This window comes from Epinephelus moara, unplaced genomic scaffold (assembly GCF_006386435.1).
Source record: "Epinephelus moara isolate mb unplaced genomic scaffold, YSFRI_EMoa_1.0 scaffold3559, whole genome shotgun sequence".
NCBI classification, from domain to species: Eukaryota; Metazoa; Chordata; class Actinopteri; order Perciformes; family Serranidae; genus Epinephelus; species Epinephelus moara.
Window position 1 is genome coordinate 1 of NW_026081270.1, and position 14052 is coordinate 14052.

The 14052-nt window shown below is 39.7% G+C and overlaps 1 protein-coding gene across 1 annotated transcript; it reads right to left on the reverse strand.

Annotated features, from left to right (window-relative positions):
- Positions 1 to 68: 68 nt before the first annotated feature.
- On the reverse strand, positions 69 to 13672 carry ckap2l (cytoskeleton associated protein 2-like). Its single transcript, XM_050039855.1, has 8 exons — positions 13501 to 13672; positions 10480 to 10546; positions 10326 to 10380; positions 8920 to 10178; positions 6703 to 6898; positions 5994 to 6152; positions 2476 to 2536; positions 69 to 1782 (listed from the first exon to the last, which is right to left on the reverse strand). Exons 1-8 carry the CDS (start codon positions 13538 to 13540, stop codon positions 1460 to 1462), a joined length of 2160 nt encoding a protein of 719 aa, XP_049895812.1. The 5' UTR covers positions 13541 to 13672; the 3' UTR covers positions 69 to 1459.
- Positions 13673 to 14052: the final 380 nt, after the last annotated feature.

Genomic DNA, 14052 nt, shown 5'->3' on the forward strand with positions numbered 1-14052 from the left:
AAGATGACACCTGTCATGTCTTGCATTCCCTTTCCAAGGAAGAGAGGGAATGACTAGTCAGTCACATGTACACTAATCACAGTTTCCCACGCATTAATGTACTAGTGGCAGGCCACCATGATGACAAAATCTGTTGTCACGTACTGATTAGGGTTGCTGTGGTTTGAGATTTTCACGGCATGGTGACCGTCTCAAGTATCACAGTTTCACAGTTTGACATAACAATTATTATATTATCCGGGTTATTTTTCTTGAACATTTTATTATCATTATTGATACTTGGATACATTTTTTTAAGTCTCCCTTTTGAAAATACATATAATAAAGGTGACACTCTCCATCCAGTTATATTTTTTTTTTTTCAATATCATAGATAAGCAAATAAATGTATACGGTCGATAACCATCAATTTTCATATCACACTTTACCTTAAAACTGGTATTCTATTTTTGAACATTCCCAAGGAGTGCTATTGGAATTTTATCACTGAGCTGATGTGTAACTGCGTCTTATCTTAACTACTCAAAATAAAAGACGAATATATGCAAACGAACATCAGTAGCAAATTTAATACAACGGTACTTTATCTTGACACGTAGGCACATATCTTACTATTAACTAGTACATTACCTGTTCAAAAGGAGCATTGGAAACTCATCATGCTTGAATCTCTTTTCTTCATTCAGATGTTTCCAGTGTGAAGACATCAGGCAAAGTATTCACCCTTGACTTTGAATTATTTCTTGTGTCTGTCCCTCGCTGCCTGCCATTTACTTGATTCAGCAATTAGGGCCAAAGTTGAAATTCACGCTCATCTGTAATGTCACTAATTACAGATGAATTCATGGTGATGATTTGTGTGAGACCTCAAAAATGGATAAAATATGTCTTGTGTGCCAAGTCTGGTGGGAACAGATTTTATTTGGCACTGTGAGCCAAGAGTCCAACCATGTCACCATAGTGGTCAATCCTATCTTCTAATAAAACTCTACAATGCAGATGACATAAATTACTAAATGTAAACTATGTTCATACCTTTCTCGGGGTAGGAGTCACCAGAGGATCCATGATACGATACAATCACAATACTTAAATCACGATAAAATATTATCCCGATTTTAAATATGTTCCAATATGCTGAGTATTGTGATAAAATACATTGCAATATACTACCCTTTTTCCAACTGTAGATTATGTCCCCAGAGGAAAACTTTGTCAACATCTGTTTTATCTAATAAGATAAAGTTTTCAGTTTGCTCACACCACTTCAGCCTTTTTTGCAGCAGCAGCAGCAAAATGTATCAGTAAAAGCAATTAATTAAATTATTCAAGTAGGCTACCTGAAGTTTAATCTATATTTTCATTATTTGCTGTTTATATAATACAAAAATCAATACTTGGCACAGTGTGATGATACGATTCTGTCACGCTGTATACATTTTCCCCCACCTTTAATAACTTATGTTACAGATTTAAGACTCAACAGTGAAATAATTTCCAGGTTTTTCCTTAAAGTCTGGATCACTAACAAAATATATTCTACTCCACACTTAAACAAACTGGCCGGCATGAATATGTTAAATTTGTTGCTGGAAGTTGTACTAATGACTGAGACATACCCAGGAGTTGCTGTGATCTTGTACTTGACTACAGATGAGTCTCCTTTCTCTCCCCAGATGAGAGCTCTCACTGGTTTGGGGGTCATCATCGGGTTGTTGATACTTTCAGGAGTGCTTTCACCTGTTGGAATTTGGTCCTCCTCTTTCTCATTTTCTGCAGACGCTGACAAAAACATAAACATCTGATTTATCTTATTCAAAAAAACCTTATCATTTGTAAGAATGTGCATTTTATTTAGATTTCACTGTTGAAATTACAACATCAATTAAATAAGCATTAATTTGTGCGTCTTTTTGTGTCCGTCTGACAAATGTCCTGTCTTTACTCTTCTTTAGCTCAAGCTAGCCATGTAGCAAGCAATTGGATTTTCGGGCTTTTCACTGAAAACTAAGCTGAGGAACATGAGGGAGTGTGAACTGAAACAGTAACGCTGCAGGCTGTAAAACTAAAATAATGAGTTAAAACCCTCCATAGAGTTGAAGGGGCTGCAGTGTTGGGTAATAATTCTGTGTAGGTTCGTCTCTACAAGCCACACCTTTTACTTTGGAAGTGGAAACTGCCGTTACGTGGAAACTGATTATATGCGTTTAAAATTGATATAATCAGTTTTAAACGCAATGGGGGAACAATATCATACACAAAATGACCTAAAAACAGACCTCCATGACGATGAAGTGCTTTGAGAATATAGTGTTAAAACATGTCCTCACAGAGGTCTGTTATCATAGATGCTCATCAGTTTGAGCCAGCCAGACTGGAGGTTGATGACTACTACTACTGAGCGAAAATCTACTACACTCCAGAAATGTGGTTGAAATTTACAGTGGTTCCAAACAGGGCATGCAGGCCAACTACCTTGGATCTCATCCTTTTTCTTCAGAATCTCAAACACCACAGTCCGCAGCTCATCCACTGGCTGCAACAACACAGAAGGACAGAAACTTAACAGGAACATAGAGAAGAAATCACTGATTTTAGATGACAAAACAACATAAACTGTTGATTCTAATCTCATGTCAACCATTAAAGCTGTCAGGAATAATCTAAAAAGACTTAACTTCACTGCAGTGAAGTGTCGGTCAACAATCATTATTCATATCAAAACTCTTGTTGTTGTTGTTGTTGTTCTAAACAGACATTAAAATAGTGGCTGCATGGGCTCTGTGCATTTGACAGTTGAAAAAGCAAGTGCAGCAGTGGTGGCAATGTAAACAGATCTGTTAATGTTACTCACAGTGACACACAGGAAAATATTCACATTTCAAACTGTCACCTGAGGTTTTCCCGAAAGGATTAATACCCTTGCGAAATCGGGGAGTGATTGCACCATGCTAAAAAATTCTTTTTTAAAACCAGACACTTTCAGTTTACACATACGCAGGTTATTTGCTGGTCAGAGTGGCGACAGATGCATTAATAACTAAATATGACACATCTTACAATTTCTACACAGTTATTTATATTCATTGAGCTTCTGAGTTGAACAGACATATGATAAAACTAATCACAAATTACAGTATTTGTCAATACCACTGGTAAAACATGGCACCTGTTTTTAACTTTATTTCCATACATAGTCATTCATGTGACAGTATGTCTATAACAACCTCAATTTCCAATTTATGATTCTATATTGCTGCAGTCAGCTGTAGTGGCCGTTTTTCCCTGTGACAACTAGAATTAATAAACCGCATAATGTCAGCTGAGATAAGTTTTGTTTCTTAAGCGGAAACAGAGTCAGCTATCAGAGCGTAACGGCAGTTTCCACTTCCAGGGTTTCTGCTGCTTTGGCCTGTCACTGATGATAAAGACTTAGCTGTCATGCACGGAGAGGTCAGGCAGAGATCAAGCAAAATGATAGTATTGGTGCTGCTCAGTAATGACAGTAGGGTCACTACACTGGATAATTTTGTTGGGATTCTGTTTGGATGATTACAAAGTAAATGTTTCAGTAACAATAGTCTGAATTTGTATAAGACAAGCACTTTAATGAAGCAGTGCATTACTTTTCTGGTTGATAATACCGGCAAAAATATTTTCTAAATAATATTACCATCTTCTAATATATATTTTAAATACTGACCAGAGGCTGACGACATGAATCAAGTCCTCTGATGTATATAAAGTAAACACTGAGCAGGACATTTTCCAGTTGAAAAATAAACTTGTCAGTGCTCTCTAGAGGGCAAACTGTGGAATGGCATCAATGTCTCTAAACATAAAATCACATAGTATATCTTTGGCATTTCTGTACTGAAATTTTTTTTTTACTTATCAACTGACATACACGCAATATCAAAAGTACTGCATCTGTGATAACTTATTATCAGGTGATATATCAGCTTTTGTGATTAACCGGTTGGTTGACAAATGTCCATCCTCTCATGTTCAGAGTTCATACATGTTTTAATAATAAATTTTCCAATGTTTTTGAAGTAAATGTTCATGACCATTCTCTGACATGTTTCCTAAAATAAGGAGCCAGGCCAAAAGTATAAATGAGCACTTGTGTGTAAGTGAGAATTAACCACTTTTGCTCCTCTGCAGTTAGGGCTTTGTGTCTGGACACAGCACTCAAAATGGCCCCTTTTTTGACTAGAGTGAAGCACTGCAGCTGGCAGCAGCTGTCACGTTGGTCACTGGGGGAAACGACGGTAATGGGGAGTTGATTTGTGCAGCAGCAGCAGCAGCCTGGTTCTTAACGTTAGCTTCTTTGTTATGGCTAACCACAGTTTGCGATGATTTTTATGTCAGAACATAAACGAACACCACTGACCACATGAGTTTCATGGCTTTGAAAACGAATGTTTAGGGTGGTTTTAGGACAGATTCACACATGGCCATAGACAGCAGTGTTAAGCCAGGCAGGGGAAAGCCAAATTCTCCAAAAAGGAGCAATCGTCACTATTTTGGTTTTAGCCACTCTATTTCATCATAAAAAACAGAAATGGGGGTGTGCAAAGTGCAAAATACCGGATTTCTCCTTTAAGTATTTCTCCAGAAGAAGCCGCTGAGAGTAAAACTTGTGTTTCGGATGTTATCATCATACTGTCCGTGATGTGTCAGCATTTTGTTTTGGTGCTCTGTACAGATCTGACTTACATACTGTTCACCCGCCCACCTGCTCTCATCCCTGGCTCTATGAAGCTCAGAGCCACTGATTCCTAGTAAAGGCTGCAGGGCGGTACAAAGGTCCCCGGAGAACACTGGTAGACAATAACCTTGTAATTTAAGGTTCACAAACATCCAAATTCATGAATACGTAGGATATTACGAGAGACATTCCTGTTATTTTACATTTCAACATCTGCTGTGACAGCAAATGCTTCTGTCACTCGCTTCAGTAACAATTATGCTTTACCATCCAGGGGATAATGTGATTGTGCTACTGATCGATAATGTGTTGACTCATGTCGAGGATGTTTTACAGTCCAGGCCACCATTTCTTGCCATATATATCATATATCTCACACAAGGCGAGTTTTGCTGTTGTTTCCCGTTTTGTGCGGTCTCAAGAAGTTAAAAGAAGACATAAAAGCTTTTCTCAGAATTATAGAGAAAAAAACAAATTTCTTAAAATGTTGACATTTTTATAGATTATGCATAATACTTATATTTCTATGAGATAATCACAACTCACAATCATCTGATTTATCTTATACTGGGTAGATTTTGGTGCTCTCTAAACTCAAGATGTGACATCTGTATAAGGTTTTGTACATATACTGTAAAAATACATATATACTCTGTGGTTGTGTGAATAAAGTTTTAAGATTTGGGATTTACTTAACTTTCAGATACATTTTCAACATAAATGGATATAACCATAATTAGAACCACATAACATCAAACAATTTAACACTCTATTATGTCAAAAAACACAATTTTTTATAGGGGACCCACTCAAATGAGCACCTGTGGGTCCCAGGTGCTCCCTGCATTTTATTTTATTTCTATATTCAGTGTGCATAGGCTATTCATTGTCCAGGGTCTATGTTGGCAGCCCAGACCTAAAGCAGAAAGACATTAAAGCTGTATACCTGTAACTGTATATTTTTATTTATCGCGAGTCATATCGCCACCGCAATATTCATTAATATTGTTTTCCTGATATCGTGCGCACTAGTACAACCCCTGTATGGTTTGCCATCATATTGCAAATCCTTAGAGAACATTGTCTATTTTGGGGGGAAATTTTACTGATTACTGACTGAATTTTACAGTTTCTAGATAAATTTATAGAATCAAGTGAATTAAACACATGATAATTTAAAGTATTTCATTCACACTGGCGCATATGTAAATGTAATACACCAAGGTCCGCTCACTTAACGTAAACACACACTATTTCGAGAATATCATGGATGACTTACCTCCAACACAAGACCAACAGCCTCTTCAAACATGGGCAGGACATCCAGGTTGCCTTCTTGTTCCATCAGGCGGGCCTGACAGATCCAGTATTTGGCAAACTTCTGGGACACTGCTGGCAGCCGTGTGAGAACCTCCCTCACCTGGTCTGGAGGGCAACCCTGTGGGGTGCGAGGCACGTTTACATCAAGTTCATACAATGAGAGAAAGGGTATCAGTATGCTTTAGCTGAGGTGTTTGTTGTGTGGTCCGATGTAGTCACCATCCAACTAGTTACGCCCATTTTACGCAGTGAAGCATGATTTGAACTTCTCTCTGAAGTTCTTTTCTTTTATTCTTTACACAAACAAGTGCAGCATTTTCAAAACCTTCCAGCAGAGACTGTGTCAAACTGTGCATGTTTAAATGATTGTCTCATCTCAGGCAACTGTGTAACAGCAGGCCACAAGCCAGTCTTCAAGTTTGGCCTTTCAGAAACACTTTGCCTACCAACATGACCAGAAAAATTAGTTACACCACTGCCTTACATCGATTTAATTTCTCTTCAGTTAAATCTCTGTTTATACAGAGCCATGTGAAACAATGTCCTTGCACGCTCCCACCCTCTAAAGTGCATCCACCACATAACTTCCAGTGAGATGTAACATCCTGTGGGAGGTGACATCAGACTAAAAGAGGCCAGTAAAAAAATCCTGGCTGCAGTCCATATACCTCTCCAAGCAATGTGATGCAGTCAGCCAGGGATCGGTCCACGGCACAGATGAGGGAGTGGGCTTCGTCTTCCTCATTCATGGTTGCCCAGAAAGGCTGGGGCACAGCCACAGTGCGCCTGACCTGAGGCTTCACCGGCATTGGAGGACGCTTGTAGGAAATGCCCTTGGCTTCCCGCCATTCGCGTAGCTTTCTCCTTGACACCAAACAACAGAGCAGAGGATATAGTTGAAAGGCAACATTATTTACCTCATTTGACAGCACAGCAGAGAGACACTGAGAGAGGAAAGAATAACAGCAGTCCCAGGACAAACTGAGGTTGACGCCCTCACGCCTGGACACACAACTCTTGTTTCTTCTTCATAACTAAAAGGAAAATCATCTCGTTGTTTGACCAATCAGTGCAAATTTTGTTGGCACTTCTAACCTCCGAGTCTGTGTATGCATTTATCTTGAAACTTACTACTTATTTAACAAACAAAATGTGAGAAATTATTTGAGTATTGTTAATACACCAAACACTTTGCATATTGATGTGAATCATTAATATTTTTGAGTGCCCGGTTCAAACAAACTGCCAGATTGCTGGTATGTCTGTGTCCACGGGTCCATAGACTAGGGTAATGTGTGTGCATCTTTATCACTATCAATCAAATCTGATTCATCGCTAGCTCAGATTGGGTTGGGACACAAATAAATTGATTGGGAAATCTCCAATAATAAGCATCTTCCGATACAGACTACCAATGCAATATTTAGCTGCACAGCAAGCGCTATGATGCACAGTATTGCTCCATAAAACTTGTAAAGCTTGAGGTATGTTTGCCAAACTTAATCTCCCTTTAAGATACACTATGCAGGATTTTCCTAAACCAACAATGTTTGAAGTAATACAGAAGTAATCCCTCTCAATCATCACCTATGACCCACTCTCAGTGTGTGGCGCTGTATTTATCTGCAGAGACTCTGCTCTCTGCTAGTATTTTCCTCCTATTTTTCTGCACTCGGGACGTTTATGAGCGTGTGACCCCACGATGCTTAGATGAGGGGAGGGCTTTAGAAAAACGTAGTAACCAGGGCCAGACCGTAAGCAGCAGGAATCCAAAAGACTCAGCACATTAAAAAAGAAAAAACAGATAAAAAAAAAAGCAAATATAGGAGGATATTTGTGATTTAAACATTTGTCTGTTCAGATTCCACTTCACTAAACGCAAGCAGGGTGTCTCTGGTTAGCATGGAGACTATTTAAAACCTTTTGCTGAAGCAAACACTGAATATGACGCTCGCTTGTTTAATTTCTGTCAGGCCACACAGATTTAATTACTAGACCACAGTGATGTTGAAACAACAAAAGCATTCTCCAGCGATCTAATCAGACAAAGCATTCTTTAGTTTTCAAATTCTTGACCTGCCACAACGGTTTATGAATATTGTAACTTTTTACCTTATCAAAAAACGTAGCCATGTCAACGTGCTTGTTTTGCCAGGGTTTTCAGAGTGAGGCGGTGCAAAGTAAAAGAAATGATGTCGAGAAAAATGTGGATTTAGAACAGCCTTGTCTATTGGTACATATCGATTCTGATTATTTTAATTCCAATTCAATACTCAATACTAATTTTCCACAGTGTGGATACTACTTTCACATTCTCTCCTCTCTCCAATAGAGAGTTCACACACACACACACACACACACACACACCGCTGCAATGCCCCCAAAGCCCTGCCTCCTCTCAGTGCTGTCTATTTGTCATTTGCCTGTTTCACTCCGGTTGTGTAGGCTTTTGCGGTACCATTTTGTTTTTAATTTGTAATTTATCGGCTTTTGAATGTGTGACAAGCTCAGAGGCTTTGGAACATATGCAATAATGCAAGAATAACCTATTATTTTCATCAGTGTAAAAAGTTTTAGTCATTGTTAATGTTTACGACAGTCATTTTGCTGTTCTCTGCTACTAACCAAAAGAAAGTTTTTATGGTGAAGTCTTGTTAAATGTATCTTAAAATAAACATTTTAAATTTCATGCCCTTAATGGCAATTTTTCCTAATGGTATTAGACACTGATTGGCCAATCATAAGTGTCCCTGTGGCGCTCATCGGTCACAAGCCAAACTCTTACCAATGGTCACGTACAGTGGATGCTGACATTGTAATTATTCAGACATCTGTATCATAGTTTTATGCTACACATTTACCAGTAGTTGTACTCGTCCACTTACATTCTTTCCTCCTGGGCAGTGGTCACCTTCTTTCCCTCAGTCTGGGGAAGGACCCTGACAGGGACCTTTGGCGTCTTTGTGTCTGTGCCCTGACTGGTGTGGCTGATGGTCCGTGCAGGCCGTGGCACTGTCTGGGACATAACTGGGGCGCCTGTTCGTTTTGGTGGAGGGGCATTCGCTGAACCCTTCTTGCCATCGGTCTCTTTACATGTCATGGTTTTCCCTCGCAGCTCAGCCACTGCAGCACGCCTAACCCCACTGACTGCTCTGGAGCTGCACCTGCTCGTTGGCCCTGAGGATGTCTGAGCAGCGACTTTGCGTGATTGGCCATTTTTCTGCCCTCCACTCTCGAATCTCTGCTTTGTGGTCCTGTCTGTGGGCTGGCCAGCTGATTTCACAGTTTTTGACAACCCCTCTCTTCCCTTTGGCTTAATAGGTGCTGCTGTGCATTTGGAGGAGGTGGACACCGATTTCAGTCCACATGATAGTTGACTCTTGCAAAATGGCTGAGATTGTTTGCCCAAAAGTGGTTTTGAGTTTAACTTGTTCTGTTGTTGAACTTTAATTCCAGCTGCTGATCTCTCATTAACAGGGTTATTTAGAGCAGTGGCAGGTAATGTTTTTCTCTGAGCCATGGCAGACAGCTGGGAAACAGAAGCTGATGAAAAGGAGCTGGATCGCACCTTATTAGCTACAGAAGCAGTTGTGGCGATGGTGGTATCAGCTGCTGTGGCAGAGGTGTGTCTTAAGTTTTGACTCTGAGTGTTTCTTGGCTGGGTCACTGCAGGAATGAGTCCTGTCTTTGTTTTGACCATGGGGCCGAGACTCATCCTGATACTGGCTGTCTTCACTGGACATGACCTGGTAGCATTTGAGCTCCTGCTGAATCTGCTGTTTGATTTTGTAGCAGCTGTATGAGCTGCATTTGAAGAGATTCTGCCTGAAGATGGACTTCCTGTTTCTGGACGCTTTTTAGCATGGGTGGCTTCATTCCAGTTGGATTTGGACGACACAACGGTGTAGGTTCTCGTCAGCACAGGGTTTTGATTAAGTTTTGGCTGTGCTAGGCCAGAGGTTGCAGAAGTACGACTGGTATTTCGCCGCCCGGTTGGGATGTTGGCTTTTATATTCACTTTGTTGGTAACACCAAATGGTTCTCTGGCAGGCTGTTTTGTGGATTGAGCAGCCAAAGTTTGAATTTTTGTGCCTTCATATCTGAATCTGTCAGCTGGAGCTGTGTTCTCTTTTCCCATGACCACCTGTAAAAACAAAAACATAAATCGGAGAACTGTAAGTGAAACAAATCACTATGAGTAACAGGCCAACTCAGCACGAAGTCAATGTTGACATCATTCTTTTGAAATTATGTTTTTTACACTTCGTTAACTGTGTAAAGCCACACCCACCTTTTGTGTAGACGTGACAGGCCTCTTAACCTGGACGTCATCACGGAGGTATGGCCTGTCGAGATAAATTTAGTTACATTGATTACAACATCACCAGCGACCACAATGACACACGATGTTTTTGCGCTGTAATGCAGATGATCGTTTTTCTTACTTAGGGTTGGGCTGTTTCAGCTTTCCCTTTCCTGCCAAGTATTCCATCAACTTCTGCTTACGCAGCTCTATGACAGAAAATCACACAGAAATTCAGTACTTGTAACTTTCCATTATACTAAAAGAAGTACTCCACTGCTAGACAAGACAAAAATGTTTTTTAAACTGGTGTTGCATCACTACACAAAACAGAGGAAAACGACTGTGGCATTCTCCTTTGCTCAAGAGGCAGAAAACCTACAACTACCAGAATGCACTGCACCGCACCATAGCAACAAACGCTTCTGCTAGTGGCTTACGTAATGTAAGTTGGCTTTGGCCGACCGTCAGAAAACAATATGGTGGACAGCTGTTCACAAGCGATCTCAAACTACACAGTAAGCTAAAATAATTGTAAGCATACAAAAAAGAGGAAGCACAATTTGTGGTTCGAGTGTCAGCCCAAAGGCTGAGCACATCTTATCGTGCATTTTCGCTGGCAAATGAGCAGGGAGACCTGGGCGCTGGCATGACAGAGGGAAGTTTGAAGTAGTTAATTTACATACTACCCACAATTTTTATGATACCAAAAATGGTTGAAAATCTTAGAAGTATCCCTTTACCTATAAATTCTATATTAAAGATTTACACCACGTGTTTTATCTGAAAAATTAGGCCTAATAAACAGCCACATACTGTACCACTTAATAAATGTGTCCGCACAAACATAGTGTATATTCAGTGTAGATGCAGAACTCTTATTCATTTTGGACTTTGGGAATCACTGATCAACATTTTTCACATTTCTGACAATTTAAACCAAACAACCAATTAATTAATCGGGAAAATAAATTGACAGATTAATCGACAATAACAATAATCGTTAGTTGCAGCCATAGCTGCCATAGCTGCAACAACTGACTATTTTACACAGGTTATATCCAGCGCTGCAGCTGGCCACCAGCGCATTGTGGGACACGCCACTGGGGGGGGTTGCGCTGACTGCATTTGAACTGCAACAGCTGCCGACAAATGCTCCCTAGCTTCATCCCGGTTTAGCAGTCCACAGCAACAGGGGACAAGGCAGACTGACCATGGAGTGGCTAGCTAGCTAACTCTTGGGTCATGTGGTCTGATAACCTGAGAGAGAGCAGGGCAAGCTGAGGCTGAGCAAATGCACATGCAACTCTGTTCTACAATGAAACAAGATTAACTAAATCAATGTATGGGAAACACTGAGTTAAGGCTGTACGAACTTTTTACATTGAAAGTCTATGGAGAGCTGCAGTTGCAAAAATATGGGCTGCACATGGTGTCCACAAAGGGGTCCACACTGACATGGGCAGATGGCGACCTTTACATCAGGCTGACTAGGGCTGCAACTAGGGTTGGAAATTAGCACCAGCTAAATGCTGGGTGACTGCTTGATTTGCTTCGCACCCCAGCCAAAAAAAACCCCACAATGGTTATCTACTGAGTGGCCGGGAGATTTTGGAAACCTCAGCCACAGTAGCAGGTGGACAAAAAGTTAATTTCCAACCCTGGCTACAACTATTATTTTCACTGCTGATTAATCTATCGATTATTTTCCTCAATTAATCAATCAGTTGTTCCTGTATAAAATGTCAGAAAATGGTGAAAAATATCACTCAGTGGTTACCAAAGCCTAAGATGACATCCTCAAATGTCTTGTTGAGTAACTCGAAGATATTCAGTTTCCTGTCATAGAGCAGTAAAGACACCAGAAAATATTCACATTTAAGAAACCGTAATCAAAGATATATTTTTTTTAAGCTTCACAAACCGATAAATCAATTATCAAATTAGTGGGCGAGAATAACAGCAACTGTAACAACAGCAGATGATTCACCTTTACTGACACTTAACTTTCGCCAACCATCAAGAAAAGCTCCTTCAGTTGATGTTGGTGTCGTTCCAAATGTATGAGTAACTGAGCTGAAGATTACACACACACTTGCTGCCATCTGGCTGCAAGTTTGCGATACATGTCAACTCTTGTGGAAAATCTAAATTTAGAGGAGGAACTGCACACAAGAGCTCAAACGAACAGTTAACCTAATGTAATTTAATATCACTTTAAAGTGTGTATTTTGAGTCTTGCACTCATGGTATTTTTTCCCCTCACTGTTAAAGCTTATATACCAAACTACTCACAGAAATGAATGGACAGAATAATATATGAGAAAGGCAGTCCTTTATTTATCTGTATGAATGGCTGTAAATTAGTTTGGGACACTTGTTGACAATTTCCTTTTTAAATGAGACATGAATAATAACAAAGTAAATAGGATTATATAAGTGTACACTTCTTCCTACTCCTTTTGGAGCATGTCTGTTGATGTTTTGTTTTGCTCGAAATAAAGTCATTCATTCATCCAAATAATTTAGAACTTATTTCTCTGTTAGCCACAATCTATCCAGCGATGTTCTTTGTTTGTATGAAAGCCTGCCAGACTATTTTTAGTTTCTCTAACTTTAAGGGGTGATTTCATGCCTGTCAGAGCATTACATGTTTTCAGCTAACGTTACACTGATCCACTCATGCATTCACAGAACATGTGTACCAACATGAGAAACGCCCCATAACCAGAGTCCTGTATTTTAAATAAGATACTCATCCGGGTTGTAATGCTTATCACAAAGTAACGTTATTATGGAGGCCGATGAAAAAGGCTAAGAGTCATAGCGACCGAATTATGTAGCAATGTCGCATTGTTTATCCCTCTTTGTCATCGAAGTGCAGCATCAGAAGAAGGGAGCACATTCTGCTAACTTAACGTTACGCTGACAACACACGACCTTTAACAAGAATAATGTAAAACTTCTCGTACCCATTATAACGCTACAAAGCCAACCAGCCGTTAATAAATTCTGCTAGACAAGAAAACAGTTCCCCACAGTTAACTTACTAACAGAGTTGCTACCTAGCGTTAGCGCTAACATGGGTTAGCTTACACAGGGCAGCAAACGCTAACAAACTTAACGAACGCTAGCTTAAAAAAGCAAATTTACGCCCGCTAACCTTTTCTGGAAAGTATCGGGACGGTCTCTGCTTCTTCCATATCTGTCACAGTTCAGTGTTTTCTCTCGACTTTGTCCAAATTATATGTAAAAATGGCTCGTTAGACTTGTTATGGTGGTTCAACAGACGTTAAAGTAACGTTAACTTCATTAACAACCGAGCTCGCGCATCCGGGTTTGAAATTGCCGGGGGTTAACACCTCCACTTCTCTGATTGGTAGATTTGAAATTGCAAAGATATGACACGCATGCGCAGACATCCTGCCCTGATTGGTGCAGAGAATGTAAACAGAGGTACATACAGGCACAGTTAACGATTAACTGTAGCACCAAACACGATTAGTTTTAGTTTTTTAGTATAATAATAATAATAATAAAATGAAATAAATAAATAATAAGAATAATATTAATACAATTTATTTCTATAGCGCTTTTTTAAACCAGTTGCAAAGTGCTTCACAGTGCAATACCATACAACATGGGAAAACAAAGAAGTAAAACATGAAAATGCAATTTAAGTATAATATAAATATACATAAAATATAATATATAC